Below are 25,264 nucleotides of genomic sequence, written 5' to 3'. Positions count from 1 at the left end.
AGCGAACGCCGTGTCCTTGGACGGTGGATGCGCGCGGGTCGACCTTCGAGGCGCATCCGACTGTCTGACGTAACGCGAAATACCTTGTCTCCGTCTTCTTTGTTCAGCTCGATGTCTCCGTTCCTACGTTCAACGACTGGTTTTATTTTTAGTCGATCCGCGTTGATCGAGAAATTGTCTCGACCATCGAGACCGTGCATCGATATTGAAAGTAGGAGCCAATTAGGGATGCTGAAGGCGACGCTACGGTTGCGTAAGGTCGCTCATGCAACGTATCGTCGATTTGCGGCGATGTCAGTAATTTTACGCGCGCCACGATGAAGCTCTCTGTTATTATGTAAACCCTTTCGTCATATCATTGCTCCCAACGTATTAATTATCCTTCGAACAGCTTTTCCTTTCTTAATTGCGCTCGTCCGCGCGTCTGCTACGGAAATGTACTTTTCGATGCGTCCTTTTTCTTTTTTTCCCTCTTCTTTCCCGTAAAACGCTTCGATTTCTTTCGACAAGTGGTACACACGCGGTACGCGTGGGAGTGCACGGTATAACAGTACCGAAACGAGTGGTAACGCGAGCGGTCCCGTTACGGATCGCGATTTACAAGCAAGCCTCGCAAATCGCCGCGAATTATTCAGAAATTTTAATCTCCTATCGACAAGCGAATCACGGGATTTCCACGCTCGTGCGTGCACGAGCGATTCAACCGTGGCTCGCGTTTCGGGAAAGTAAAGATTCCTCATCGCGCGGGCAGGCGTTTTCCTCGCGCTGCGGACAGGCGGGCAAATAAGAGACTCACGCGTTCGAGACGAGTTTTCCCGCAACGAGAGTACACGGAATTTCAATTAAGACGCGGGATGACCCTCGAGTTCTGCGCGAAAAGTGGGAGAAGACGAGAGAAAACGCGTAATAGTTATTCCCGTGTCGAAGACGAGCATCGATTGGAATGCGCTATTAAGGTAAAACGTTTGTCGCGACTGAATATGCAATAACGCAACGCGTAGAAAAACTTCACGGCGAGAGGCGCACGTTCGCGATGGATAATTTGTCGCGAGCAATTTCAGCCGCTGCGGTCGTAGGAAAATTGATTACTTCGATAGTCGATTTTTCTACCTCCGCGCAATTTCGACATGGGAGCAGACCCGATAGCCCGTATTACAGTTAGATGGTAACGCGACAATTTACAGTTACGCGCGCGTACGCTTGCTTTCAGATGGGGAATAAGGTCAGTGGCGGAATATGGCCCTCTATAAAATTTCGTTCGTCCGCTATTGATCGATATCTGGTTAATGCACCGAGCGTTGCACCGTTACAGTCTGTTACCGAGGTCTTATCGATCGAGGTTACCAACTTGTCCCCCCTGAAGCGAGCCTGGAATTTGGCCTGTTCGTCCGGGTCGCTGAATCCTGAAATACGAATAAATCCTGGTATCGCCGGTCGATTGTCCGCGTTGACAATCGCGCGCGTTCCTTTTCGCTACCAGAACTGGATCCAGAGGAAACGAGCAGGGAGAAGCGCGAAGGAACCAACGAACTGAACCGCGAAGAACGTAAGTACATAATAGCGAGTTCGAAATGGAAATCGATGGTCCACGTTTCGCGACAAGAGAGAGGATGCTCTGCTATTTTCGATCGTTGGCTAGACCACATTCTTACAGAGGAATAATTGGAGAACGATTATCGCGGAGGCATCGTACGAGCGTCCACTTGGCACTTTTAAAGACACGCAGTAGAGTATGTTAACAGATGGACATTTGTACATTCGCTCTGCCAACAGCTCTATATAGACGCTAATAAATAAAAGCGTTAAACCAATTTAGTATTTAACCCTTTCACGGTTCAGCGAGAAAAAATGTCTGCGCGTTCAATTGCGAAATGTAAAAGCTGATGCAGCGCGCTCGACAATTTGGTAATTCAAATATAAACGGCTGTTGCAATATGCTGCAAGGAAATGAATATTATTTCTTTTACGTAACTCTTTCTCGCTTTACCGCATCGAGTCCACCGCGAGTTTTACGATGGCAAACAAATGCGACTCCGCTGTCCTCTTAGAGCGCCGCGACATCTGTGCGCGAGCCTTGCGTAATCGAAGATCGAAAAACCGAGCCGATGGAAATTCCGCAGCAACGATTGCTTCCGTCAGCTGTCGCTGACAAAAGGCTACTCTGACGCGGTCGACGAGCGAAATAGCTGAAAATATCGCCAGCGTGCTTTTTAATCTCGACGCAGACTTAACGCGCGAAGGAAGGGACACACTTCGCGACGCTTCTGAGAACACGGAAAGTGTTCGCCGTCGTTTTACGACCAGGCGAGAACGTTGAACCAGAGGACCGTTGGACGTTTCGCTATCGCAGCTTTTTATATCGACCATAAAGTTCCTTTTTTTTTTTTGTAACAAAAACAGCGAGTTTGGCGACGCGCGTTCAAAAGGAGAGACTCCTTGGACAATTGCCGGTAGAAAGTAGGAAAAATGCGGTTTACTTTCGCCGTGGCGATGTTTCATCGACAAGGAGGGATGTAAACGAGAAATTAACGCGTGCAAATGAATCTGACTGGAGGACGTAACCGAGCGTGCGCTTCTGTTGCGCTCGCACACCGTTAAACCTGCGCGATTTCGAGTCCAGCCTGCTCGAGGATGAACTTTGCTCCCACTTTGAATAAACGGTTGCTGTACAGGCTACACGGCGACTGCTACCATGACGAGTCTGATCTACATAGCCGCGTTTTAACATCGACACGCGGTTCAGATGGAAAGTAATAAAACGATGACGCTGAGAATTTTCCGTGCGCTCTCATCGAGTACCCCCAACATATTACCGAACAGTATCTCGGTTCTCCAAGCCTTCTACCTCCACAATCTCCAACTCTTTCAACAAAATCCTCTTTCCTATCTCCTGGTGCTCTCATCGAACTCCAAATTGCTTCTAGATTGTCGTCTCCGCGTACCAGGTGTCCAAGGAAACCACGTCTGCCACTAATTTACCTCCATCTCTTTCCTATCTAATCTCTTCGATGTCCAAGAAGCTACCATCCTCTACGATATTCTAACATCCCTCTCGCTCCGCTCTGCGACTAGTTTCTCATTGTTCCTCGTCGAGCGTTAAACGACGATCGAACAACCGCTCGCAATCAACGTTGGCGAACAAAACTCGCCAGGTGGAAAAGGAGCAGGACGAGGATGGGGAACCGCGATGGTGGGACAGAGAGGACAGCTGCGTCGTTGGAATAACAGTACTCTCACATTGGTGAGCGCCCGTCGAAGTATATACGGTACCGTTATCGGTTACCACGCCGAGGAGGACTAGCGACGGAAACCAGAGAATCCAGACTGTGCTCCTCAGCTTCCCCCGTAGCGTCCTCCGTCCTCTTCCTCCTCCTCCTCCTCCTCCACCATCTCTTTCCTCTTCTTCTTCTTCTTTTCCTTTTTGCTCGCCGCCGCGTTCCTCTTCCTTCTCCCTGTTTCCTTGACCCCGCGCGTCCTTTCCCGGTCACCGTAAAAACGTTGGTCACGCGCGCTGCGCCAAACGATGAATCGCCGCGTCTCGATGTTGATTTCGTTACACTTCCGAGCCGAGGTCAGCACACTTTCCGTCCGTCCATCGATCTCGCCACGGATTTAATCGCGCGGCGATTCTGGAACAGCGCTCGCGGCTGTAGCGGGTCCGCGCGTGCGTTTCGACATTTTTTCCTGGTTGCAACTTTTCGGCGAACCGAGCTCCGGTTCTGCGACGAGAGATGATCTTGTACGTTCGCCAGCTTTAATAGCCAACTCTTTAATACAGTTGCATTTCGTATCTGTCTAGTGATCATTGCGTGGAAACTTGAGAGACAATCGTCCGCTCGAGGATGAGAAATCGGTTGGATAAGTTCACCAGCGATCGACGGCAATTACATCGATTCCACGTTGGACGGAACAATGGGTTTTCTCTCGTAACGTTTTGTCGATGTAAATATCCCGCGCCGGCATTGTAATGGTAATACGAGGCGCGTTTTCCAATTCCCTGATAATTCCACCGTTTCCACCGGCTAATGGTTGCACGCTAAACGGCTGGTAATTAGTGTAATACACGTAACTAGTTTTTAACCCACTTTCCTGCGCTACCACTGTTAAATTTCTTCGGCTTACTAAAGCATAGGAATTTGAATAAACTATCGTCACGGAGTTACTGTTGCAGCTGCTATTTTATACACGGTTACGCGGTGCAACGAGTGATCGCGATCTCGATATCAATTTCGAAATTAACAATCATCGCGGACTATCGTTCTTCTGTGCCAATTTCTCGAGAGAGTACGACTGGACTCTCGACGATATCCAAGGTGAAACACCTCTCGACATTCGATACCTCGAAAAAACGATCGCGAACTTCGAACGGCGAATTTCTTCGAGCCGCACTTTCCATCTCTCTCGTACGTGTCCTCGGGCACCGAAACCGGCGTCGTATAATGACAGATGAACGCAAAACAGAGGCTGACGCCTGTCCAATCGATCAAATCGGTGCGTACGCATCGTGCGTGTCATCGACGGTGGACTCGCCGCGAGATTTCCGGTTAAGACGTTCACCCTTCCCGTGGAGCACGCGAGGAGAGGCTCTCTCCGTCGATCCTCGTCCTCCTCCCTCTCCTTCCTCCTCGTTCCAGCGCGGAGGAGCCGACTCACTGGAGTAGAGAACTCGAGTCTCTCCTGCGGAACATCCCCGGCAGTTTCACGTCGACGGCCATCCGGATCGACTCGCGGCCAAGGTCGATCGTCAACGGCGACGAGAGCGTCGCGTGTCCCCACCGGTGGACCACTTCGAACCGTTGATCGGGAAAGTTTTCGAAATTTCCGCGAGAGAACCCGATCGAGGCGGAAGCTCGCACGCGCTTTGGAACGATTCGTCTGTTCGTGGACCAGGGATTGCAGTGTCGTAGGGACTCGCGTGGACCAAGATGGAGGTGCGAGAGGTGCCGCGGCTCGACGTGCGGTGGTAGTGATTTTGGGACTAGCGGCGATGGTGATGTGCCAGTGTTCTGTTTCCACTCGGACGATTTGGGAAAGTTCCGTAGGTGACACCTGGGATCGTTTTCGGTGGATCGAGTTCAGCGAGAATTGGAAAGTAAGTGGACGGAGGTTCGATCTTCCATCGCGCGTTATTGGAACGCTCGAGTGTGTATCGTCGTGCGCGAGTTTCATCCGAGGATCCTGTGACTTCACCTCGGACGATTCATTTTTCTCTAGTCTCCTGATCCAGGTACCAACGAGATTTAATTATAGTCGCATCGGTGACGGGAGTAATTTCATTCGTTGACGCGCTTTCCATCGATGAACGCGAGTCTCTCGTTTTACGTCTGGCAATTAAAATTCTCTGGGAGATCCGCTTTCTTCCGTTCGAATTTTCCCGAGATCCTGCCCGTCCGTGTATCTCTCGATTGGCATTTCCACTCGGTCGGACGTGATTTTCCCCGTCACGCGAGCCGTTTCGCGCGCCCGGCCGCTTCCGTTCCGAGCATTCGTCTTCGGTTGGCTCGAACGCGGCCGACAAACGAGCCGTGAACCTGGTAATTGCCAGCTGAACGATCCGCGCGCGCTTTAGACCCCGCGTACTTTCTTGCTCCACGCGATTCACTGACACGTGATGCTGGAATCCGTCCTGTCGACCTTAATATCGCCGCCATTGACGCGAGATCGTCTCTCGAATCGCTGACAGTCTTGTAAATATACTCGATGCCTGATGGTTTTATCGTGTAATTGGTCGTAAATTAGCGTCGGGACGAACAGGTTTCCAGGTTTTAATAAAATACACAGCGGCAATTTCTCTTCTCGGCAGGTTTTTCATTAGTTTAATTAGATGTTTGCGAAGGAAATGGATTTCTAAGCGGTCCCCTTCGCTGGCGATTGTCCGATTTACCGCGACGAGGCGCAGCGGCGAAGTTAATGCCTCGTGGCCGCTGGAAACAGGTTTCGTTCGGGTTTACGAACCGTTCCTTTGTTCGACTCCCTTTTGGCTAAATGAAATGTCGCGCCGGACGGTTCGTTAAAGGTGGACAATTACTGCGGGACGACGTTTCATTTCGCGCCGCTCGCCAGGATGAGTAATGATAATTGACCGGCGATTTTTCAACGTCGAAATCCCAGTTACAGAATATCATTCGACTCGGTCTGGTCAATTACCGACTGCCGACTTCTGTTTCAATTGCGTCTGCACGGATCGTGCCCACATCATTCTGCTTCCCATCTAGATTTTGAAGTCAGTAAAACAGAAAACGTTGACCCGCATTTCTCTTCTCCCGTCGAATGAGAATCTTCGAAAACTTCGTCGATGCGGAGATGCTTGGAAAATCGGAAAATCGTGAAGCCTTCTTCAAACGTGACATCGACGCGCGAATAAAGTACGCTTCAAACGTCTCCCTCGAAATCGATTGGTTCCCGTTGACATAATTAACCGTTAAGATCGGTAATCGTCCACTTTTCGATAATCAGTTTCGTTACGAGCACGGCGTGCAACGGTGAACACGTGAGCAGATGGGTTCCGTTTACGTGCCGATGCCAGCGACAGTTATTCCTCGTAATACGCCGGTCGAAAAGATCGACGCCTTCGGATGAGTCCCTTGATTCGTCTAACTGTACAGACAATTATGCTGGTTGGTATCCTAGCGGAATTTGACAGGGAATTAAAAATTATAATCGCTGGGGAATGGGATTTCGCGTCGCCTCTAATGTGTTTCGAGTGGACGCCAATAGGGAACCGATACGCGGTGAAACAAACGTAAATGGAGATTTTTCTAATAGCTTCTGGTTCCATTAAAAATGGTCGCAGGCTTGGACTAGATCAGCGTCGGTTCGCCGGAAGCATTAACGTCGAGCGTTCTGGTATCTCGTAGTATTTCAAGTATTCAAGATGGCTGACTTGTTTCGCAATATCTTCCACTCTTTTCTGTCTTAGAGAATTGCAACTGGTTCGTATTTAATTGTGTCGAAGTAGCAAAGTACCAAAAGATCAGCAAATAGTCGAGGCGGATCGTCGAGGCTCGATCAGGCGTTCTCCACGCGAAAGAAACAGCTCGGTCTCACGCATCGTGGGTGAAAATCGAGCAGCGCTCGGGTCGATGGCACGCACGCGATAATTCCGCGTCGAGGTGGCTATCAAGAGCCGCGTATCCGCGATTTCTACCGGCGGTAAACAATGCAGCGCCGGTCGCTCCGTCGCGAAACTCGATTCCCTTGGTCGTCGTGCGAATACCCGCCGGTCCGTGTGACTGGGAGGCCGCTTGGAACAGCGACGATCGGCGTTTGTATTGAGGATACCCCTGGCATTCGCTGATGCAACAATAGTAAAGGCGTTCCAGTTACGTTTTATGGCCAGACAGGAATCGCAGGGCCGTCGAGGCTCGTCCGCGTACAGAAATTGAACTTAAACTGGCACATTTACAGCGTAGTAAACTTCCACGATCGTTTATCGGGTATTAAAAATCCGTGGAATGTTTGTAAACACGGTAGTAGAGCTGTTACTAGCCTTTCAGCGAGCATTTCGACGATTACGTGAAACGGAACGGCTGCGAATTAATATCATCGTTAGAAACAACTGTAAGACGTGTCCGTCTTTGGGTGACGATTCGTTTCCGACGCTTTTATCTCACTGACGAATGATCTTGGTTCCAAATGGGAGATCGAAACGATGAAGCAACGGGGACTCGCGTCACTTTTACTCGAATGGCGCGTTGAAATGTGGCCCATCGATCGGGTATCCTTCGTCCAATCGCGGCAGCAATTACAGTTTTAATTGCCAGGCCGTCCGACGGTTTCTTGCATAAATTTAACGCACGCTGCGGAACAGCGGCAAGGGTCCGTGGAAACGAGGTGAGATCTTGGCGAGATCTTCGAAGCCCCTACCCTTTCCTCCCACCGTGTTGAATCCATCGGATTTTTTCATTCTTCCCAGACGCGTATCTCTGTAAACTTATGCGTTCGTATCGACATTTTTCCCACTCGAGTCCCAACGACACAGACGATACCATTCGCTCTTCTCGAGTACGACATTTAGTTCTTCCATATTTTTCTTCCCCCAGAACGGTTTCCTTTTTAATGGAGACGCTGGTTGTCTTGTTTCAGAACGAATGACGTCGTTCGGTGAAAACACGGCGAAGAGAAAAGCTCTAGGGAGCTTGCAAGGAATACGACTGCCTCTGTGGACTGTGTTGTAGCTTAGCGTTTAGGGAAATGTCCTACGCGGGGATGTCCTGTTACGAGGAGGGTTTCCGGTTGGCTGGGCCTCCATCAGAATGCTCTCTCAGGAGCAAGGCTCGTATCGACGCTCTCTTCGAAGACTCGAGGTGTGTATTTGCACTAATTGCACTACGTACACTACTAAATGCTCGTATACACCACTTGGCACGAGCGTCTGCGAGCTGATACTCGAAGAAAGCTTTCATTTGTTCAATAGATCCATGGAAAATTAATGGAAAGATGTACGTTTCAGGTCGATTTACGGGTCTACCATGGGCGGCTGGTACGGAGGGGTGTCGACGATGAACTCGAATCACGTGGACGACATCGGAGCGGACGAGCAGAGGAGGGTGAACAGCGCTGTGCAGGCGCGAATCGAGGCGATGTTCGCCTCTGTGGAGGCGGAAAGCGGAACACCCGGAGAATGCGCTGCAGCGATTTTACCGGTAAATATTATCGATCACTTTCCTTCGTGACTCTTCCCAACTTCTTCTTTTCGTACGTTTCAATACGATCGATCGTGACTGGTCTTCATCCATGGCGTCATCCCTCGTGAATTCCATTGCTACCGGAAATGCGATAGCCCGCCGTGTCCTTGGCGAAGCGTAGACCCGCACCTGAAAGATTTCACTGCAATTAGACAGGATCACGTAGAAAAAGACTTTTCACTTATGCTAATTCGATCGTACGACCGCGCGCGGACGCGTCCCTTTCCCCCACGTGGGCAGAAAAATCTCGGGAAACGGCCATTCGTTCCACTCTCGAGACGTGTTCGCGGCTACCATGCCGAAGGATTCACCTACTTCGAGGCTGAGAATCGCCTTCGAGCACGCACTCGTTACGCCGCGACGAAAAATCTCGGGGGAGGGGACTTGGGGACAAACGTTCGCACTCTGGCGCAAATCGAACTCGAAAAGACTTTCGAATCGCTCCAAGCGTATACGGGACGATGCTCCAATCGTCTCGATCGCTACGAAGTTCCATCGCGTAAAGGAGTGTGAAAGAAATGTACGAGAGAACCAACCACCGACGTAAATCGAATTCAAGAGGACGCGTAATTGGTTTTGGTGGGCTGGTTGCTCGTCGCGCGCAGGCAGGAAAGCGGATTCGAAGGAATTTTTCCAATTTGTCGATAAGCTGGCTGCATTCCTGTGTAAATCGCGGCGGTGAATAGTTTCGATCTAGATCCTGCGCAATTAATTAATATATTTCCGTGGTTATCCTTCGTTCGACCTTGATATAACAATTTGTTTTGTTCGGTGGTCAAGGAAGCCGTGTTAAATAACGTTTAGTCGAATGAGAGTAGAACGAAACGTGCCGGCAGAGATTAAGAACGTCGTAACACTTAATATCGCGTACCACTAATTACGCGACACGCTCGGGCGAGATTCTCATCGCGAAACAGCCGCGCGTCGCTCGCGATGCCCCTGTGAAACGATGGAAAACCAACTTGCTATTACTTTTCAAGATTGATCCGCGCGTCGGTGAAAGATCGCTCGCAGCCGCTGGCGCGCGAATTGATGACTTTCATCAATCGTATAATGAAAACTCCTCGTCGGGCATTTAACCGTCCAATCGGGATAAATAAAACGCACGTGTCTGTAATGGACGATAAAAAAGAAATTGAAAACTTTTGCGTGCTTTCATTCAGACGTGGATAAACCGAAACGCACTTTCTATATGAAATCACACGAGTTATTACGTATTTCCATTACCTGAGAAATCTCGACAAGATCTCACTTCTGTCGGCCATCTTTCCATTTTACGATGTCAGACGAGACAAACCCTCGCGTTAAACCCTCGTGATACCAATCGATACCTTTACGCGTTTGCGTCGGACATTCCAATCGAGATAATCGTTAAAAGAAATTCTAAAACAATTACACAGGTCGCTGAGAGAGCTTAAAAGTCTAGTTTATCCTAAGAGGATATTTAGAAAGGAGAGAAACGATAGGAGGAGGAAAGGAGGATGACAAATACGCGAATCCTCCGCGAAGATAAAGGAGCGTGACTTTCGTGCGCGGTGTCTAGGCGATTTTTAATCGTCACTTTCATTCCGCTCACGATCCGCGAAGCGTGACGGGTGCCTAGCTCCCGACTATTTGGAGCAACGGAAAAATTCCCCTTCGTTGCCGCGGATCGGTATGCGGATTTTTCTTATTGCCCCGCTTTTACGGCCTCCCTCTTCCGCATCGTTCCGTTGCGCCATCCGCGACGACTCCTCGTCGAGGTCAACAGCAGCATCAGATCGTAGCTTCGACGCGTCGTTCGATTGGCTCGCGTACAAATTGTACGATCCGAGGGACACGATGGACCTGGAGAGGAAAAAAGAGATTAGAGAAACGACTCGCGGGAAGTTTTTAAATCTCGTTCGCGCTGTACGGTTCGCTATTGCTTAAGTAACCGGACGCGTACGTTCTCCATAGATATCCCTAGCCCTCTTTTTACTTACGGTCGTGTTAGGTATCGAAGCATTTAAAACTGTATCTCACATTCGAACTTCATTACCATATCGAATTTTCGTTCAGCGTCCAACGTTAAGTATGTTCCAATATGCAAACCAATCTCATCGTTACGTGAAGCGTGCAGAACTCGAGTGGTACCGTGACTCCAGAGGAAAATAAAAATTCCACTTTTCACCGTCCTCGTTTGTAGAGACACGGACACGGCCGTGTGTAACTAAAACTAGCTGTTAATTTACGAATTGTCGTGTTTTTCCGTCTCTCGCGGAGCGCAGAAACCTGTTCTCCGGATGATACCAGCAGACTCCAACGACGCGCGCTTATATCGCGGCTCTTAACGTTCTTTCGACGAATTCTCCAATTGCCCGCGATACTTTCGCGAAAGGTAGTAAAGATAACGTTTACGCGTATCGAACGATACGCTTAACGCAACGATAACCAATTTTTCTCCGGCTCTAAATGGAAACGTTTGGTTAACGATGGCTGCCGATCGGCACGCAACGCTCCGCGGCTGTTCTTGCTGGCCGTCGTGCTCGATGAAAACCGTTGATGGACGTATACCATCGATTAATTTGCATTATTCATAACCGTATTTGCATCTTGATTAACTTTCGTTGTCTCGCCGTTTGCGTCTCTCTAATCAAGTGTTTTTTCTTCTCATTTCGATGGTATCGTGCTCCAGAGCACGCTAGCCACGTGAAAACGCACGATTCTCGATCCTCATCCTTTTCTAATCGCTCGTCTGCTCTTCTTATTACTTGTTCGCGTACAGTCCTGCCAAACTTTTATCGATTTACTGCTCCAGGTGAAGTATATGGGCGCAGCGCCGGTGGGTGGCCGCGTGGCCAGCGTCCGTGGCCTTCAGGAGCCCCTTCGTCAGCTCCTGGAGAGGGTCGAGGGTTCCATACGAGCGGAACTGGAGGTCTCCAGGCGCGGTTTAACGTTCCGCACCTCGGAAACCTGCGAGAAGAACAATCCCTTCCGCAGGATCGCGGTCTGGAGCGCGTTGAGGCTTCGCTGCAAGCGGGCGCCGTCCGGGGAGTTGCAGTACGCTTTCTTGCCGTTGGTCGGCGATCAGGAGCAGAGCCAGACAGGCGAGGAGAAGCACGCGGACTTGTACAGGTGAGCGTCGCGATGGAAAGCGTTGCGAAGAGAAATTAACGACGTCACGAACGCGCGCAATTAATTTCGTTCGAGCGAGAACGAATCGTTTCTTCGATCTACGATTTATTTTCAGAACGATGCGTGGCCTTAAAACACCTGTGGACTACTATCCACCGATCTTCGCTGTGGTGATGCGACGACCAGGCGCAAACAGGCTGCTGGAGTGCCACGCGTTCGCCTGCGAGACAGAGGAGGACGCGGTGGCGGCTGCGGCGACCCTCTACAGGGCACTCCTGGCCGATCTCGACGGGAATCGACGTCGACCAAGGCACGCGAACGGCGTGGGATGCGTCAGCCTAGCGTCCGTTGCCTCCAGCATCCGGGAACCCAGTCCGAACAACAGAATCAACGCCAGAACGAGCATCCCGCAGACAGAGGCCGCCAGGGCGACCCCCTCGCACCCCGTCAGGCCCCCTAGGACCAAGAAGAACTCAGTTTCCAGTTCCGTGACCGAGGACGAGAGTGCGAAGCCTGTGGAATCGTTGAAAGCACCCAGAAGGAAAAAGAAAAGCTCCGACGTGAAGGCAGAGGACATTCTAGAGGCTCGTGGTAGGAGACGAGAGGGGACGCCAAAGGGAAAAGTCAGTCCGGTGGTGCAGAACGTCAGTTCGATCCAGAAGAGCTTCGACTCGGATGCGTTTAAGGAGGAGGAACGACAGAACTCGAAGAACAAGGTGTTCGGAAGTAGAAACAGCTCGAGTGCTTCGGAGAAAATCGAAGTGGAGATTGCAAACAGTCCCACTGGGAAGATTTACGACGCGGTAGCTAGCGGTTATTACGAGACGGTCGGCAACAGGTACGAGAAGCTTCCTGTCAACGGAAGAGCGGAGAAAAACGAGAGTCCAGGGAAGCAGAGCCCAAACAAGGCGCCAGAGGACGAAAAGAAGAAGGTTCACGAGACGGCTCGCGGTTCCTACGACTTGAACCCTTCTAGAGATACGCTGAAACGACAGGGATCGTATTCCCCAAGATCAGAAGTTGTTATCTATAATAGGATCGTGAAATCAAGTTGCAAGAGCGAGGAGAATTCGCTGTACGAACGAGTTAGCAAACGAGGTAGCAAGGAGAGACTCTACGAGGACCACTTCAAGGACGTCGACAAGATCTACAGCCTCGCTCAAGAGGAGATTAACAGCGGCAGAAGTAGCAGGCTCGAGAAGGGTAAGATAAGGAGTTCCCAGGAGGACATCTTCTTCGGCAGAGCCACCAAGAACGACGTCTACGAGGTGGACCAGGAGAATAGCAGGGATTCCGTATCCGCGGAACGAAGAAGGCCCAGGGACCAGGAGAGGGCCGCTTCCGGTCGGCGAGTGAGCAGAGTGGTCACCATGGACAAGCCTCTGAAGAAACAGTCGTGCGATTCCACGTCGAAGTTGAACAATCTGCCGGAGTACAATCAGCCCAGAGTCAGGAAGAGGAGCAGAGCTGGCAGCGAGCCGCCTGTCAGCAGGTCCGAGGACTCGATGAAGGTCCTCCAGGAGAGCAGACTGAAGAGGTCTCAGAGTGATGTCGACGTGGATCGAGGTGATCTGATGACCAGAGTCGAGTTACCTCGAAGGGGCAGTTTTCTGAACCCCGGGAGCGCCAGGCGACCCAACAGCATCAAAGGTGGCACACCCCTGGGATTCACGGAGCTGTTCGACGAGTTTAGAAACCAGGAAGGATTGACCAGTGTCGATGACATCTTGGCAGCTATTATCGGTAAGTACTATTCGACGAAATCGACGCGAGTCGAGGATTAACCGGTGGCTCTAACACGATCAGATCCTGAAGGGATGTCTTTCAACGACCTGAAACCCCTCTACAAAGAGTTCCTGTTGAAACTCGCGGCGACCCTGACGCAGGATGAACTATATCAGAGATCGGCTAGCATCATGAGGAGGCGTCGAAGGCCGCAACGGAGACGATCGAGTCGTCGATCCTGTTTGCTCGGCAGGGCCATCAAAAGATCCGTGTCCAGGCTGAAAGGTGGCCCCACGGAATTCACTTCCGTGATATTCCCGGCGAGAAGACTGAACGATAGCTTCGGCAGCAGTTCCTCTTGCGACGCCAGAAACAGCCAGCGTAATCGCGTGTTGGCCAACAGGCTGAGTAAGAGGCGGTCCTCGTGGACGGCAAACAAGAACGGAGTTGCTTGCCACACCACGTCGGAGGACAGTGATACATGTAAGTAAACGCATCGAGCTCTTGTCAGACGATACTCTCGTGCGATCGGATGCGGTTAATATCGTGGATACCAACTGGCTGACTGTTCTTCAGGTAGGAGACTGAATCGAAGCGCAGGCGCGACCGCCAACAGAAGTAGCAGCGGGTACGTCAGCTGCAGTGAGTGTAGCTACGATTCCGAGTCTTGCACCTGCGTGTCCGCGGACAAGTGTTACTGTTCCTTATCCAGGAGGATCCCTCCGCAGCCCGCCGTCCCACCGAATACAGTGGTATGCGCGTGCGACACCGACAGCTGCTCCGAGAGCAACAAGTGTTACTGCGCCAAACAGATGATGAGACCGACTATAATGGAGCAGCTGAGGCAGAGGGGTATCGTGCCCTCCGAGAGCACCCTTAGCCGAGCCGGGAGCCCGGACGGAGCGCAAGCGACGAAGACCAGCAGAAGTCGAACGCCTTCCCAAGGTTTGGATGTACTCAAGGTAATTAGGAAACTGGAAGGCGTAGCTCTCCTGTGAGAAATTTGGGCTTAGGGTCCCGCTTCGATCTGAAAATTATATACAGTCGTTTGAATGTTTCACTGAATGATTTTTATAGATATACCTTTCGCCTATTTTTGTAATAATTTTGTGAAACGTATTCGATTCTTACCGTCTTCGTTGGCTTCCAGAAGCAGTCGTCGTCAAGCTACGGCAGTTCGAACAATCTCGCCCTGGATTACGACCTGTTCAATCCAGGACGGAAGTCTCAGCAGTCCTCGGACAGCGAGAAGGTGTTAGTCGTCAGTGCCAGGGACACTCAGGGTCGTTTGGTATACGTTGGTGGCGCGGACAGGGACAAGAAGTACCCTTCCCATTGTTCAAGCAGATCTGGGGCGCATCACGAGGCATTGTCGATAAAGAAAAGCGCCGAAATCGCGGCGGTGTTCGGTGCCGATGCGAACAGGGTCAGTAGACGGGCCAGTAATGCCTCCAGCGTCAGGAGTTCTATCAGTCTGGAGGCAGGATTAGGATATTTACCATGATAATAACCATTTCTTTAGTGACAGTGTTCTTTCCATTTAATCTGACTGAAAAATTCGGGTCTCCAATATTTTTCGCACCGCAAATTCGAATCGTCTTTTAAAGCGACTTTGATTAACAGGTAAAGTACCAAAGAGCTTTGAAAATAGAATCATTTGCGAAGAGATCCTTTTCCAATCAGATTTTGTGGATAATTTTTTTATACTAATATCAAAAATTGTATTTTTTATCTGTATGAAATATCAGTTAGTAGAGAGGTGTAAATACTGTAGAACACTTTTAACTTGAACGAGAAACGTTCCAGGCGAAAGAGCACGAATCTATTTTTTTTTACGAACGCATATAAATGTCAGTGATAATAGCGAAGTTTCTATTCTTATCGTCGGTATTTTTCTGTTGGATGGGACAAATTCATTAAACCAGCGTCTCAGCCGTTCAGTCGGACAATTTGATTGGTTGAACTTAATTGGCGTGAGGTAATCGAGGGGGATCAAAGTGCATCCACGTATCGATATATACTGTATGTACAGCTATCAATTACTAACGGTACTCTTCGCAGAAATGTGTCAGAAATATACCAGTTTAACCGGTAACGGTACCATATTCTTATTTCTGCGAGATTTGATCTCAGCAAACGTGGCTCTGAGTCGACTAAAATTTAGTATTCATATACGGGACATTATACGAGGAAAAAAGGAGAGAAGTTTAATTTGTTATTCTAATAACGCACGTACGATCTTTATGTACAGAATTTATGATTGAATGTGATCGATTGTTCGTGTATACGATTTCTGTAATTTCTCTGTCATGGACCTGATAATTAAACCAAAAACAGAGGAATAAATAAAAAGTTGGGAGCAGTGCAATATCACGCGCAGCCTCGTCCCCACGAGGCAGATTATCGTTTTATTATGACACGTGAATCCGATGCAACGTATATTAAATAATTATTTTACTGGCGTTTCATCATGTACTATTAATAAAGTCTTGATCCATTTTATGAAATTTCTCCGTGCAATCCGAGGGAACCTCCACATCTTTCAAGTTATCCAATCCTATTTCCTCTTCAGTCCTAAAATGTTTGTAACAATCGCGAAGATTAACGTACACAGGATAGTCTCTATAAAGCGTTGCGAGTTCGAAATCGCTCAAGTACCTGATCAAAATATCTACTACATTTTCGCAAGCCAATAACGCATTCTTATTCTGCTCCCACTTGTGATACTCTCTGAGTATTAGGTAGGTATTTTTCTCTCTCAAAATTTCCCTGCCCTTTTTCGTCGCGCAAAGTTGATTCAAGGCTTCCAGTAACATAATCCTAAAATTAACAGATAACAGTTGAACCAACATCACATTGATGCTGATTAATTATGCTTCCGAGAGTCTGATTTATTCACCTAATGTCCACATCGGATTCCCTCTGCTTCGTCTCTGGTAAGTACTGTAAACTAATCGGTAGCTTATCATTGTCCTCGTCACTGAACTCTTCTGGGCCAGCCAGTGGCAATAAAAGACAGGACAGAATGTCTACTTCAGGACTCAACAACCATTCATGATTCTCTATATCGAAACAACAATTTTTTAAAGTACCAACAATCCCACCACGTCTCACTAAACTATCTTCGTACTCTGTGAATGGAAGCAGCCTTTGGATGACGCTACGATCTCTTTGCATTAGATACCTATAAACAATGTGCTATGCTTTTCATTGTATTCGTCTACACTCTTTGATAGTATACCTTCTGACACGTGATGATTGACTGAGGTTACTGAAAACAGGACCTAAATAGTGAAGCTTCGCGCCAACATTGTTATATTGTTTAGCAGTAAACGCAGCCACGATACTGTCCCAAGCGTACCCACTACTTTCAATAACCGTTACAATCCTGTCTACTAAATGCGATGGTCTTGTCATGTTAGAAAGTATCATACAGCATGGATCAGCTAAGACGCTCTCCTTGTCCATAATAAACCTACAAAATAAATAAACGAATTAGTAAAAACAAAGATGATACACAGTAGCTGACAAAAAACAATCGATTCACCTAATACAAACATGGATTAAATTGTAATTATATTTCTCATTCTTCAGCTGGGTTTCTGAAAGTAATAAAAGCGCGCTAGCCCCAGCCTCGTCCGCAGTTAAGTTTATCAACACCAGAGCCGCATCTTTAGCGATAGCCGTGGACGAATCCTGCGTCAACGTAATTAATCGAGTCAATACGTTCGGAAGTTTTAACAGCAATTCTCTTCCCTCTGTCGTGCCTGTGATACCTAAATTTCGATATCGAATTCAATAAATGGTAACACGAATAGAAGGTTAGAACGAAGAACGAGGTTAGAAATCGTTTCCTCGTTACAACATAAATACTCACTGAGCAGATGTTCGAAGGCAATAGCTTTCAAATCCAATCGAGTGTCTGGATTCAAGTACTGGCACATTTCTTGAAGATACTCCATTATTTTAATAGACGAATATTCACAACAGAAACCTGAAGAATAATCAAACACGCGTACGCGTCGACTAACGCCATTTGTCGGAGAAAGCTTCAAACTGAACAACAGACACCAACTTGTATCGACAGTTCATCGGAAAACATAATTGAAAGCTCGAAGAAATTAATTGACAGCACTGAGTAAAGTAGAAAGGAACTGCTGTCAACGTGGTTCGACTAGAAGTTTCCAGCGTTCGTTGACAGATGTCTTTGGAGTGCGCAGGTGTTGTTTTCAATATGGCCACCGTGTACACGTGAATACATAACCTATTTTAATTGTTTACACGCGAGAAGGATTTCCATCGAAACAATAATTATTAATGAAAAGATGACTACTGACGAGCAAGTAACGAAAGCAGAGGACATATTGAACGATATATTAAATACTACAGATACAAATAATACTGAAACTTCACATCCTGTGTCGAAAAAAGTGAAAACTAAAAAGGAGAAGTCATTCGAGCAACAGATACCAAAAGGCAGACCGAAATCTGGTAGAATATGGAAAGGAGAGAAGAAAAGGTTGATTAGTGAAAATTATACGTTGTCTAGGTTAACGTTGTAATTGTTTAACTTTGATTTTTTGTTGGTCCCGCGAGCAGGTTCTCATCGATTGTCAAAACACGAGGTATACGGTTATCCATGAACAAGAAACAAAAACTGAGGGAGGATCTGAAGCGTGTTAAGGAAATGTCGAAGGCGATAAAGGACGAGAAAGAAGCTCAAAAGGAGGCGAGAAAGGCCAGGAGAAGAGCGAACTTGAAACGTGCAGCAGAGAACCAGAGAAAGAGTGAAATCGTACAAGTGGTAAGTACGATTTGCCGATTCTCTGAACAATTGTTAGTTTGGTCAAACATTGCTGCTGATGTCAATCGTACTATTTTCTTTACAGATCACGAACACTGCAAAGTTAAAGAAGATCAAAAAGAAACATCTCAGAATGATACAAAAGAGGGACACGCTCAATTTGTAGTTAAATTAAGTACTTGTATCTTTTTGTATTTATATGTATGATATGTAAAAAATTGTTTTGCAATTAAACAGAGAGGAGTATCGGAAATGTATGCAAAGAGATGAAATTACTAAAAATCCCCTGAACTTTTCAAAGTACTCCTTTTTTTTTTATAGTGATAGTGATTGGTTCTTGTTGGATTATGCAGGAACTGGTCGGCTGTATCATCATCAAAAGGTATTTAAATATTTATCGCAAAATAATACTTCTTTATGTAATAGTTAATTTTGTTATAAAAAGTGTTACATAAAAGTGTACAAAAAAATAAAAATATCGAAAAATAAATATAAATATAGTCAAACGTAATAGATTTGAAGATATGTGCATCAATAATTTAAGTAGAAAAATATCGTCAGAGGACGTTAAGAAGGACATATGTACATAAGGAATTTTATTAATTGTTACTATCTATTTAACTATAAGTGTTATGTATCCTCTTGCGCTTCGCCAATTTTATTGGCCCTCTCCCTAAGCTTTTGTTTATTGATAAAATTAAAAAGGTCCTCTTTCAAATTATACACATCTCTTTTTACCCACTGTAAATAAATAAATCAGATAACAAAAAAAGAAACTCGTTACTAGTTAAGTTCCACGTTAGTATGGATACGTTACCATCGTTTGAATCCATTTCGGAAGTTTTTTCTCGTTATGTTGTAACAAGAACCTAAGCGACAAATAGATGAAACAAACAGTAAATGTTTCCATTCCGTTGAAACAATTACCTCTTACCTCTCGTCCACTAGCAACACGGCGCCCCAATCGTTGGCGTGTCTCAAACAGCGACCCAACGCTTGATTCAGAGCTCTGAACGCTTGAATATTATACCAGTCAGTTCCAGTCAACAAATTTTTCGACACGTTCCTATCATTATATTTGACTTTCATGTCGATCACTGGATCCTTTAGTACTGCGTACGGTATCCCAACCTACGAACCAAGACGGTTAACTCTTCGCCACGTATCGAGTACAAATTAAAGCTATTCGACCGATGGAAACTCACAGTGACCACGCAACGAGCTTCGTTGTCCCTGAAATCGATCCCCTCTGCAATTTTGCCTCTGAACACAGCCAGGAGTAAAGCACCAGTGATGCCATTTTGTGGCTCATTTGAGGTGTCCTTAATTATTTGACGGTATTCGGTCATTACTAGTGCCAGCTGCTTCGCAAAACGGGGCTCAATAAATACTTTTTTTATACCTAGAATTTTATCCCAAACTTTATTGTTCACCCATCTTTCCAGCTGCATGTTCATCATGTTATAAGAGGAAAAGAAACACAGAACCCCGTGTGGCACTGATTCGCAGACATCTAGCAATACCTCGCCCAGTTCGTCCTGAAAGACGTTATTAAAATAGGTATATAAAATCGGAGGTTCCATGCACACGCGTACTCACTTGGAAAGCCCATTGTCGGGTTGAACTATAAGTTGCTCTCAGAGACTCGTTGTTGGGTCCTCTGGATATACAGGTTGCGAAAACTTGATCTTTTGGAATCACGTGTGCGGCGTTCAACACGTGCGCGAATTTCGTTCTTAATTCGCTCTCGAAGGATGCAGTTGGCGACAACGTGCCAGAAGCTAGTATTATAGAACGCGCGCTCTCGGCGAGCGGAGCGAAGATCACGCCTGGATTCATACATATGAGTTTCAACATACGCGCTTTTCGAATTCTTGGCGAGTTATTCGCAGCGTACCACGTATCGCCAGTTATCTGGAATTTTTTTTAAATAGAAAATGTTCTGATCTTAAAGAGAAGAGGAAAGTTGGTTCTAATGAAGATTTTGGTCATCCACTCACAAGATTGAAGTCATGGACCATGGTCTGGTAAACGCACGCTCTATAGTCGTTAATGTGTTCCCTAGAATTGATCATACGCATCGCGAACATCAGTTGCTCGAGGACGATTTTGGTGCTGGACGAAATGATGGGTTTCACTGATTTCTGCGCTCTACCGTCTTCTTTCGCCTTGTTACAGTCCGCGATCGCGGTCTTGGCGGCAATCACGAAATCCGAGTACACGGCTTGAGATAATCCGCGTAAATTAAGCAGTTCGAGCAGTTCTGTGCCGCTCCAATAAGGGCTCGACTGATCCTCCAGTTTTCCGTCCTATTCAAACAATCACAATCAATTAGAAAAATTATAATGCTCTCACAGCGAACATGTCGCTCGTCGAACCAACAGACTCACTATTGGGTAAATGTTGGTCTCTTCTAAAAACAACGACAAATTCAGTATGTACGCCTTAAGAGTATTGTACGTATCAAAGTCAAATGCTCTTTGCTTGGTCAGCGCTTCGCACTCTAACGCGGCGTTTTGGAGAGAATCGTATCGGAAGTTCACACTCGCGACGTCGCGACAGATGTCTTCGATATTGTGCGCTTCGTCTAGGATAATAATCTGATTCTGCACATCTAGTTGAATCTACGTGGATCAAGAAAAAAATTATTATCGCATTAAAAAGAATCTAAATTAACGACGGAAGAAACCATCGATCTTATAGTTTTTTTCGAAGGAACCAACCGTTTCTCGTATGTAAGGATCGATGATATAATTGTACGGGCAAAATATGATGTCAGCAACGTCTGCCAAACTTCGTGCAGCGAAGTACGGACAAGCTTCCTCTTTCTTGCCAATGGCTACCAGATCCTCGATGTCCCAAACCGCACCCAAACCTCGACTCTCCGCAGCAGCGAAAGAAGACAGTGTCTTCCTGTTGCTGTCCGTGTAAAAGGGGCATCGTTTGTGCTGCACAAATCAATCACCAATTCGTTTCGATGCTCCGAGTACAAGGAGAACTTGGAGAATTAAAAAAAAAGGAAACTAATTTTGGAATCTCTAAGCGAAAGCAAACCTTAGTTGGATCCAACAGGTCGTTACAGAGGTCCGTTTTATTTTTCGTGGTCTCTTGTATGCACGTATGCTCCCTGCTGCTGAGTATAGCCATTCTGTAAAGTACATCGCGATAATCATTAACTCGTTCGCGTAACTCGTGCATCGAATCGATGATTCTTACTTTTTCTGCTTGTAGTCGGTCTTTCTCAGCTCTCGAACGACTTGCTCGATCTGTCTATGAGTTCTGGTACCGTAGTATATCTTCGGGACGTGTGGCGTCTTTCTTCTGCGATCAAAATCAGAAATTAATGTAGGAATAAGTGTAAATTCAGTGGCGATCGGTAGCATGGTGGAATGATTCTCACATGGTCGTAGATGTGGTCATCTCCCCTCCATAGTATTCGACGTCGCTTATGGACATTCTACTGGTACTCGCGTGGCCAGTTTTCGCGTTCGTCTCATATAATTCCGCCGCCTCGTTGTAGTCTGAAAGAAACTTTATTTAAGAACGAAATTTCTCTCATTCAGCGATCGAGGCTTGGGACTCGTACTTGAGACTCGTCAGCGACAGAAAAAGGAACGTCAATAATACCATTCATCAGTGAGTATCTTTCATACTTCCGAGCCAACCCTTTCGCAATTTATCCACTATTAACCGAGGAAGTCGTACTCGAAGCTGTCTATTACAGAGAAGGCTCGCGTATAAAAGCTTACAATGCCAAACGATATAAATAAAAAATTCAATCCCTTCAACTCTCCTGCTTTACAAATCCTCTTTGAAAGATCTAAAATATCCATGCAACGTCTATCAAATCAACACCCTTCCCGTGCCTCAAATCCTCTTACACGTACGACAGTAAAAAAGGAGACCTAAACGAAGCCGATATATTTTCAAATCGTAGAGAGAGAGAAAAAAGAAGAAGAAGAAAGAAAGATTGCAAGACGAGCAGGAATCTTTGGTCGAAGTTCTCGCATGATCCTCGACGCGAGCGATTTCTAAGGGAGCCGCGTTCGACTAACTGAAAAGGATTACGCTTATTTAGGAAGTTCTTCGCCGATGAAAGGATCCTCCGCCACCCTCCGCCGCCCGTCTACCCTCTCGCTCGCGCTACGCGCGTAAAACGCGAACGGAGAAAGTTCCACGTTCGTTCCTCTCTTTCCGTTGCCCTCCTCGAGGGCCTCTCTATCGCGTTCCGCTCTATTAATGCCGTGAAACGAGCGGAGGACGAGCGAGAGGAATGTCAAAACAGCGGGATCGGTGGCAGGTGAAACGGTGGAGAAAACGGTGGAGAGAAAGAGAGAGGGAGTGAGAGAGGGGGATTCCATTGAGCGGGATCAATAAGGGTGGTTTTATCCACCCTCTCGCGCCGGATGTCGACAAAAGGGGCCCAGGCTGCTCGAAGGAACGCGGACGAGTGGGCAGGGGGTGAAAGGAGCGAGCGGAGAGGCCTGGTTTTAATCCTTTCGTGCCTCGATTTACCGAGTCAGAAAAATAGAAATGATCGTAAATGACGATGAAAGGGCACGGCCTGGATGTTTATTCGTAAGCGGATTTCGACGATCGAGCCGATTCCGCGAGCACCACCCCTTCATTCCCGAGGCGAGTCGAAGATCAGCCGGGGTTATTCGTTAACACAGGAACACTGCCTACTCTGAATGTGTTGGCGAGTGGGTATTCGGTATCGAGATATTTTTTCAGCGTTCAAACATTCTTGAATGACAAATGGATCGCTTTTTTTCTTAATTTTCAGAATTTTTGCTGTGAAAGTCGAACCTTTTCTTGAACGCTCTCCGTGGCAAGCAAATATGGAATATTGAAGGAAACCACGCGATATTGGTCGCGATTAGACGGAATCAGGCATGCAGGAAAGGTGTTCGACTTTCCATTTTCGTTGGTGAGGAACACTGGGCGAAGGAGGGTGGTGCTGCCTCCGAGCGGGTGGACGGAAGGGTGGTTTTGATCGTCGATAGGAGTTGCACGGGTCGCGCGGCTGGCTGATTGTCGAAGGGGGTGAGAAGAGAGAGGCTAAGACAGGAAGAAGCGCGGGACGGGGGCCAATCAGAGCGGGGACTTTGAGGGTGTCGTTGCCAGGCAACGAAACACACCCCAACACCCGAGGGGAGAAAACCCCGAGGGGGTATCATCCAGCGATACAGTCGACGCCGAAAGTTATCGCACCCCTGAGAAAGAGAGACGCGCCCCCTTTAACGTCGCCATCGAATTACCGCCCTCGACGTCCGGACACTTGCGGGTTGTTGCGTTCATGGCAGCCAGAAGGGATGGGGATGCGTTCGACGTTCAATTTCGTCGAAAATCGGGCCCTCGACGTGCCTATTGTACTTCTTTCTCTTTCTTTCTTTTTGTTTCAATTAATTGCAGCCTCCTTTCACTTCGATCCTCTCGTCAAGAAAATTGTGCTGCGATTTCAGAAGGTCGTAAATATTTACAGCTTCATTAATGCTAACGATCGTGGAGATGTACATTAATCCAGAACGTAACTACTGTATAATCGATCTTATCGAAATGGCACAAAATTACTCTCCACGCAGCGTCGATTACACTAATTGTTTGGGAACAAATACTCGATCGAACGATTCATAGCTGAAAACACAAGAGTGTTAATTCAAATTGACTAATTGAAATCGTTAAAAAAAAGAGAGAGAACGAATAATCCGCGTTTACATGGAAATATTTGTTGAAACGTCCCAAAGAGGAGATATTTCGACATTTGCACAACGGCGTATAAACTCCGGTTCTCCTTTCGTCGAGCAATTACATCGATCACCAATTTCGTTCGCCGATTCATTGGAAACCTCGGCTGTGTATTTCATCGGGCCACGCTCGCGCGAATGAAATCGCTGCGAGACCAAACGAGGAAAGCAGAGGAAAACGTAACCATCGGTGATCCAAGCGATCGAAATGCAATCGATGCAAATTGGAAAATCGTACGCAACGATCCACGGCCTGGCTTCGATCCATCGATGATTCTCGCGGGTGAAATAAATTGATATCAATCGTGGGTACGACTTCCGTCGACCGAGATCGAGGCCAAGACGACGCCTGGCAATAATGTCACGCGTCATCGAGAGGAGATCCTAAATGAATCGTTCACTCTGTGCCTTCTTATCTGCGAACAGTTCTAACGGTGGACGAAGCAGAAAAAAAAAGGTGAGGTGGAAGTGTGGGGGGGAAAAAAACCGAGAAAATCAAGGGGAACAATACGGTGTCGTGTCCCGTGGCGTATTTCGTTCCCATTCATCGTGGCGGGTATGAATGAACTCGTTTCACTCGTCGATCACTCGGCTTCGTATCTGCCAACCCACCCCCTGCACCCTCCCGCGCGCACCGCGAATAAATAAACAGTTGATTCGCGAGCATAAAGCCAGCGATTCTTCTGTTCCTGTCGCTGAACGATGCTGGCCTATCTCGCGATTAATTATCGAGGCTAATTAATACGGTTATCGCGAGAGCGTTATTTCCAGCCGTTCAGATGGCGCGCGTCTGCGCTCGTCGTACAATAGGATCGTATAAAATAATTACCTTTTATAGTGGATACGTAACGGGTCCCCGTGGGGATCGATATTAGTAGTCTCATTTCGAACGAGGTTTAATATCAAATGACGGCGGGTAGTTTTTACTCGAAGAAAATGGGGGACCCGCGGGGTTAAATTGGAAACTCTGTCGCGAGCCAACCCCCGACGACGTCCCCGTACGAAATTAATAACCTGAATGAATATTGAAAAAGTTTCCGATGCGCGGACGGTCAGATTCGAATTGTATCGTACGCGAAAATATTCTGTAATAAGTGGATTTAATATCGAACGTATCCCAAGCTCTTCTACGTCGAAGGGATGGCAGCTAAATTCGATCGCGAAAAATGCTCCAAACGAATCTGTCGAACGCTTGAACCGCGACG

General features: G+C 47.4%; 4 protein-coding genes across 5 annotated transcripts in view; 2 read left to right on the top strand and 2 right to left on the bottom strand.

Moving 5' to 3' along the window:
- The first annotated feature begins 4,917 nt into the window (after nt 1-4,917).
- On the top strand, nt 4,918-15,070 carry LOC143429571 (uncharacterized). 2 transcript variants are annotated; one of them, XM_076905223.1, is made up of 8 exons: nt 4,918-5,092; nt 8,086-8,306; nt 8,453-8,645; nt 11,467-11,783; nt 11,899-13,526; nt 13,590-13,991; nt 14,085-14,470; nt 14,662-15,070. In XM_076905223.1, the coding sequence occupies exons 2-8, from the start codon at nt 8,194-8,196 to the stop codon at nt 15,010-15,012; spliced, it is 3,390 nt and encodes a 1,129-aa protein (XP_076761338.1). In that variant the 5' UTR covers nt 4,918-5,092; nt 8,086-8,193; the 3' UTR covers nt 15,013-15,070. The 2 variants fall into 2 exon arrangements, with proteins under 2 accessions (XP_076761338.1, XP_076761337.1); XM_076905222.1 differs by having other exon boundaries at nt 14,659-15,070.
- Nucleotides 15,071-15,878: 808 nt separating this feature from the next.
- LOC143429578 (protein HGH1 homolog) lies at nt 15,879-17,529 on the bottom strand. Its single transcript, XM_076905242.1, has 6 exons — nt 17,386-17,529; nt 17,056-17,284; nt 16,750-16,983; nt 16,408-16,692; nt 16,167-16,328; nt 15,879-16,082 (listed from the first exon to the last, which is right to left on the bottom strand). The coding sequence occupies exons 1-6, from the start codon at nt 17,468-17,470 to the stop codon at nt 15,977-15,979; spliced, it is 1,101 nt and encodes a 366-aa protein (XP_076761357.1). The 5' UTR covers nt 17,471-17,529; the 3' UTR covers nt 15,879-15,976.
- Nucleotides 17,530-17,812: 283 nt separating this feature from the next.
- On the top strand, nt 17,813-18,565 carry LOC143429584 (coiled-coil domain-containing protein 86). The gene is made up of 3 exons (XM_076905250.1): nt 17,813-18,027; nt 18,108-18,312; nt 18,398-18,565. The coding sequence occupies exons 1-3, from the start codon at nt 17,834-17,836 to the stop codon at nt 18,476-18,478; spliced, it is 480 nt and encodes a 159-aa protein (XP_076761365.1). The 5' UTR covers nt 17,813-17,833; the 3' UTR covers nt 18,479-18,565.
- Nucleotides 18,566-18,942: 377 nt separating this feature from the next.
- The window catches only part of LOC143429642 (Fanconi anemia group J protein homolog), a 51,962-nt gene continuing 45,640 nt past the window's right edge, over nt 18,943-25,264 (bottom strand). Inside the window, exons 4-14 of the mRNA XM_076905318.1 lie at nt 21,713-21,833; nt 21,529-21,633; nt 21,367-21,460; nt 21,036-21,260; nt 20,703-20,936; nt 20,313-20,621; nt 19,912-20,226; nt 19,518-19,850; nt 19,247-19,443; nt 19,130-19,181; nt 18,943-19,053 (exon numbers count right to left, since the gene is read on the bottom strand). Of these exons, the coding sequence (XP_076761433.1) occupies nt 18,943-19,053; nt 19,130-19,181; nt 19,247-19,443; nt 19,518-19,850; nt 19,912-20,226; nt 20,313-20,621; nt 20,703-20,936; nt 21,036-21,260; nt 21,367-21,460; nt 21,529-21,633; nt 21,713-21,833 (2,096 nt within the window). The remainder of the gene's footprint in view (nt 19,054-19,129; nt 19,182-19,246; nt 19,444-19,517; nt 19,851-19,911; nt 20,227-20,312; nt 20,622-20,702; nt 20,937-21,035; nt 21,261-21,366; nt 21,461-21,528; nt 21,634-21,712; nt 21,834-25,264) is intronic.

This window comes from Xylocopa sonorina, chromosome 12 (genome assembly GCF_050948175.1).
Source record: "Xylocopa sonorina isolate GNS202 chromosome 12, iyXylSono1_principal, whole genome shotgun sequence".
Classification (NCBI taxonomy): Eukaryota; Metazoa; Arthropoda; class Insecta; order Hymenoptera; family Apidae; genus Xylocopa; species Xylocopa sonorina.
The sequence above is the reverse complement of the archived record's forward strand: the minus strand, read 5'-3'. Positions and strand labels throughout refer to the sequence as shown.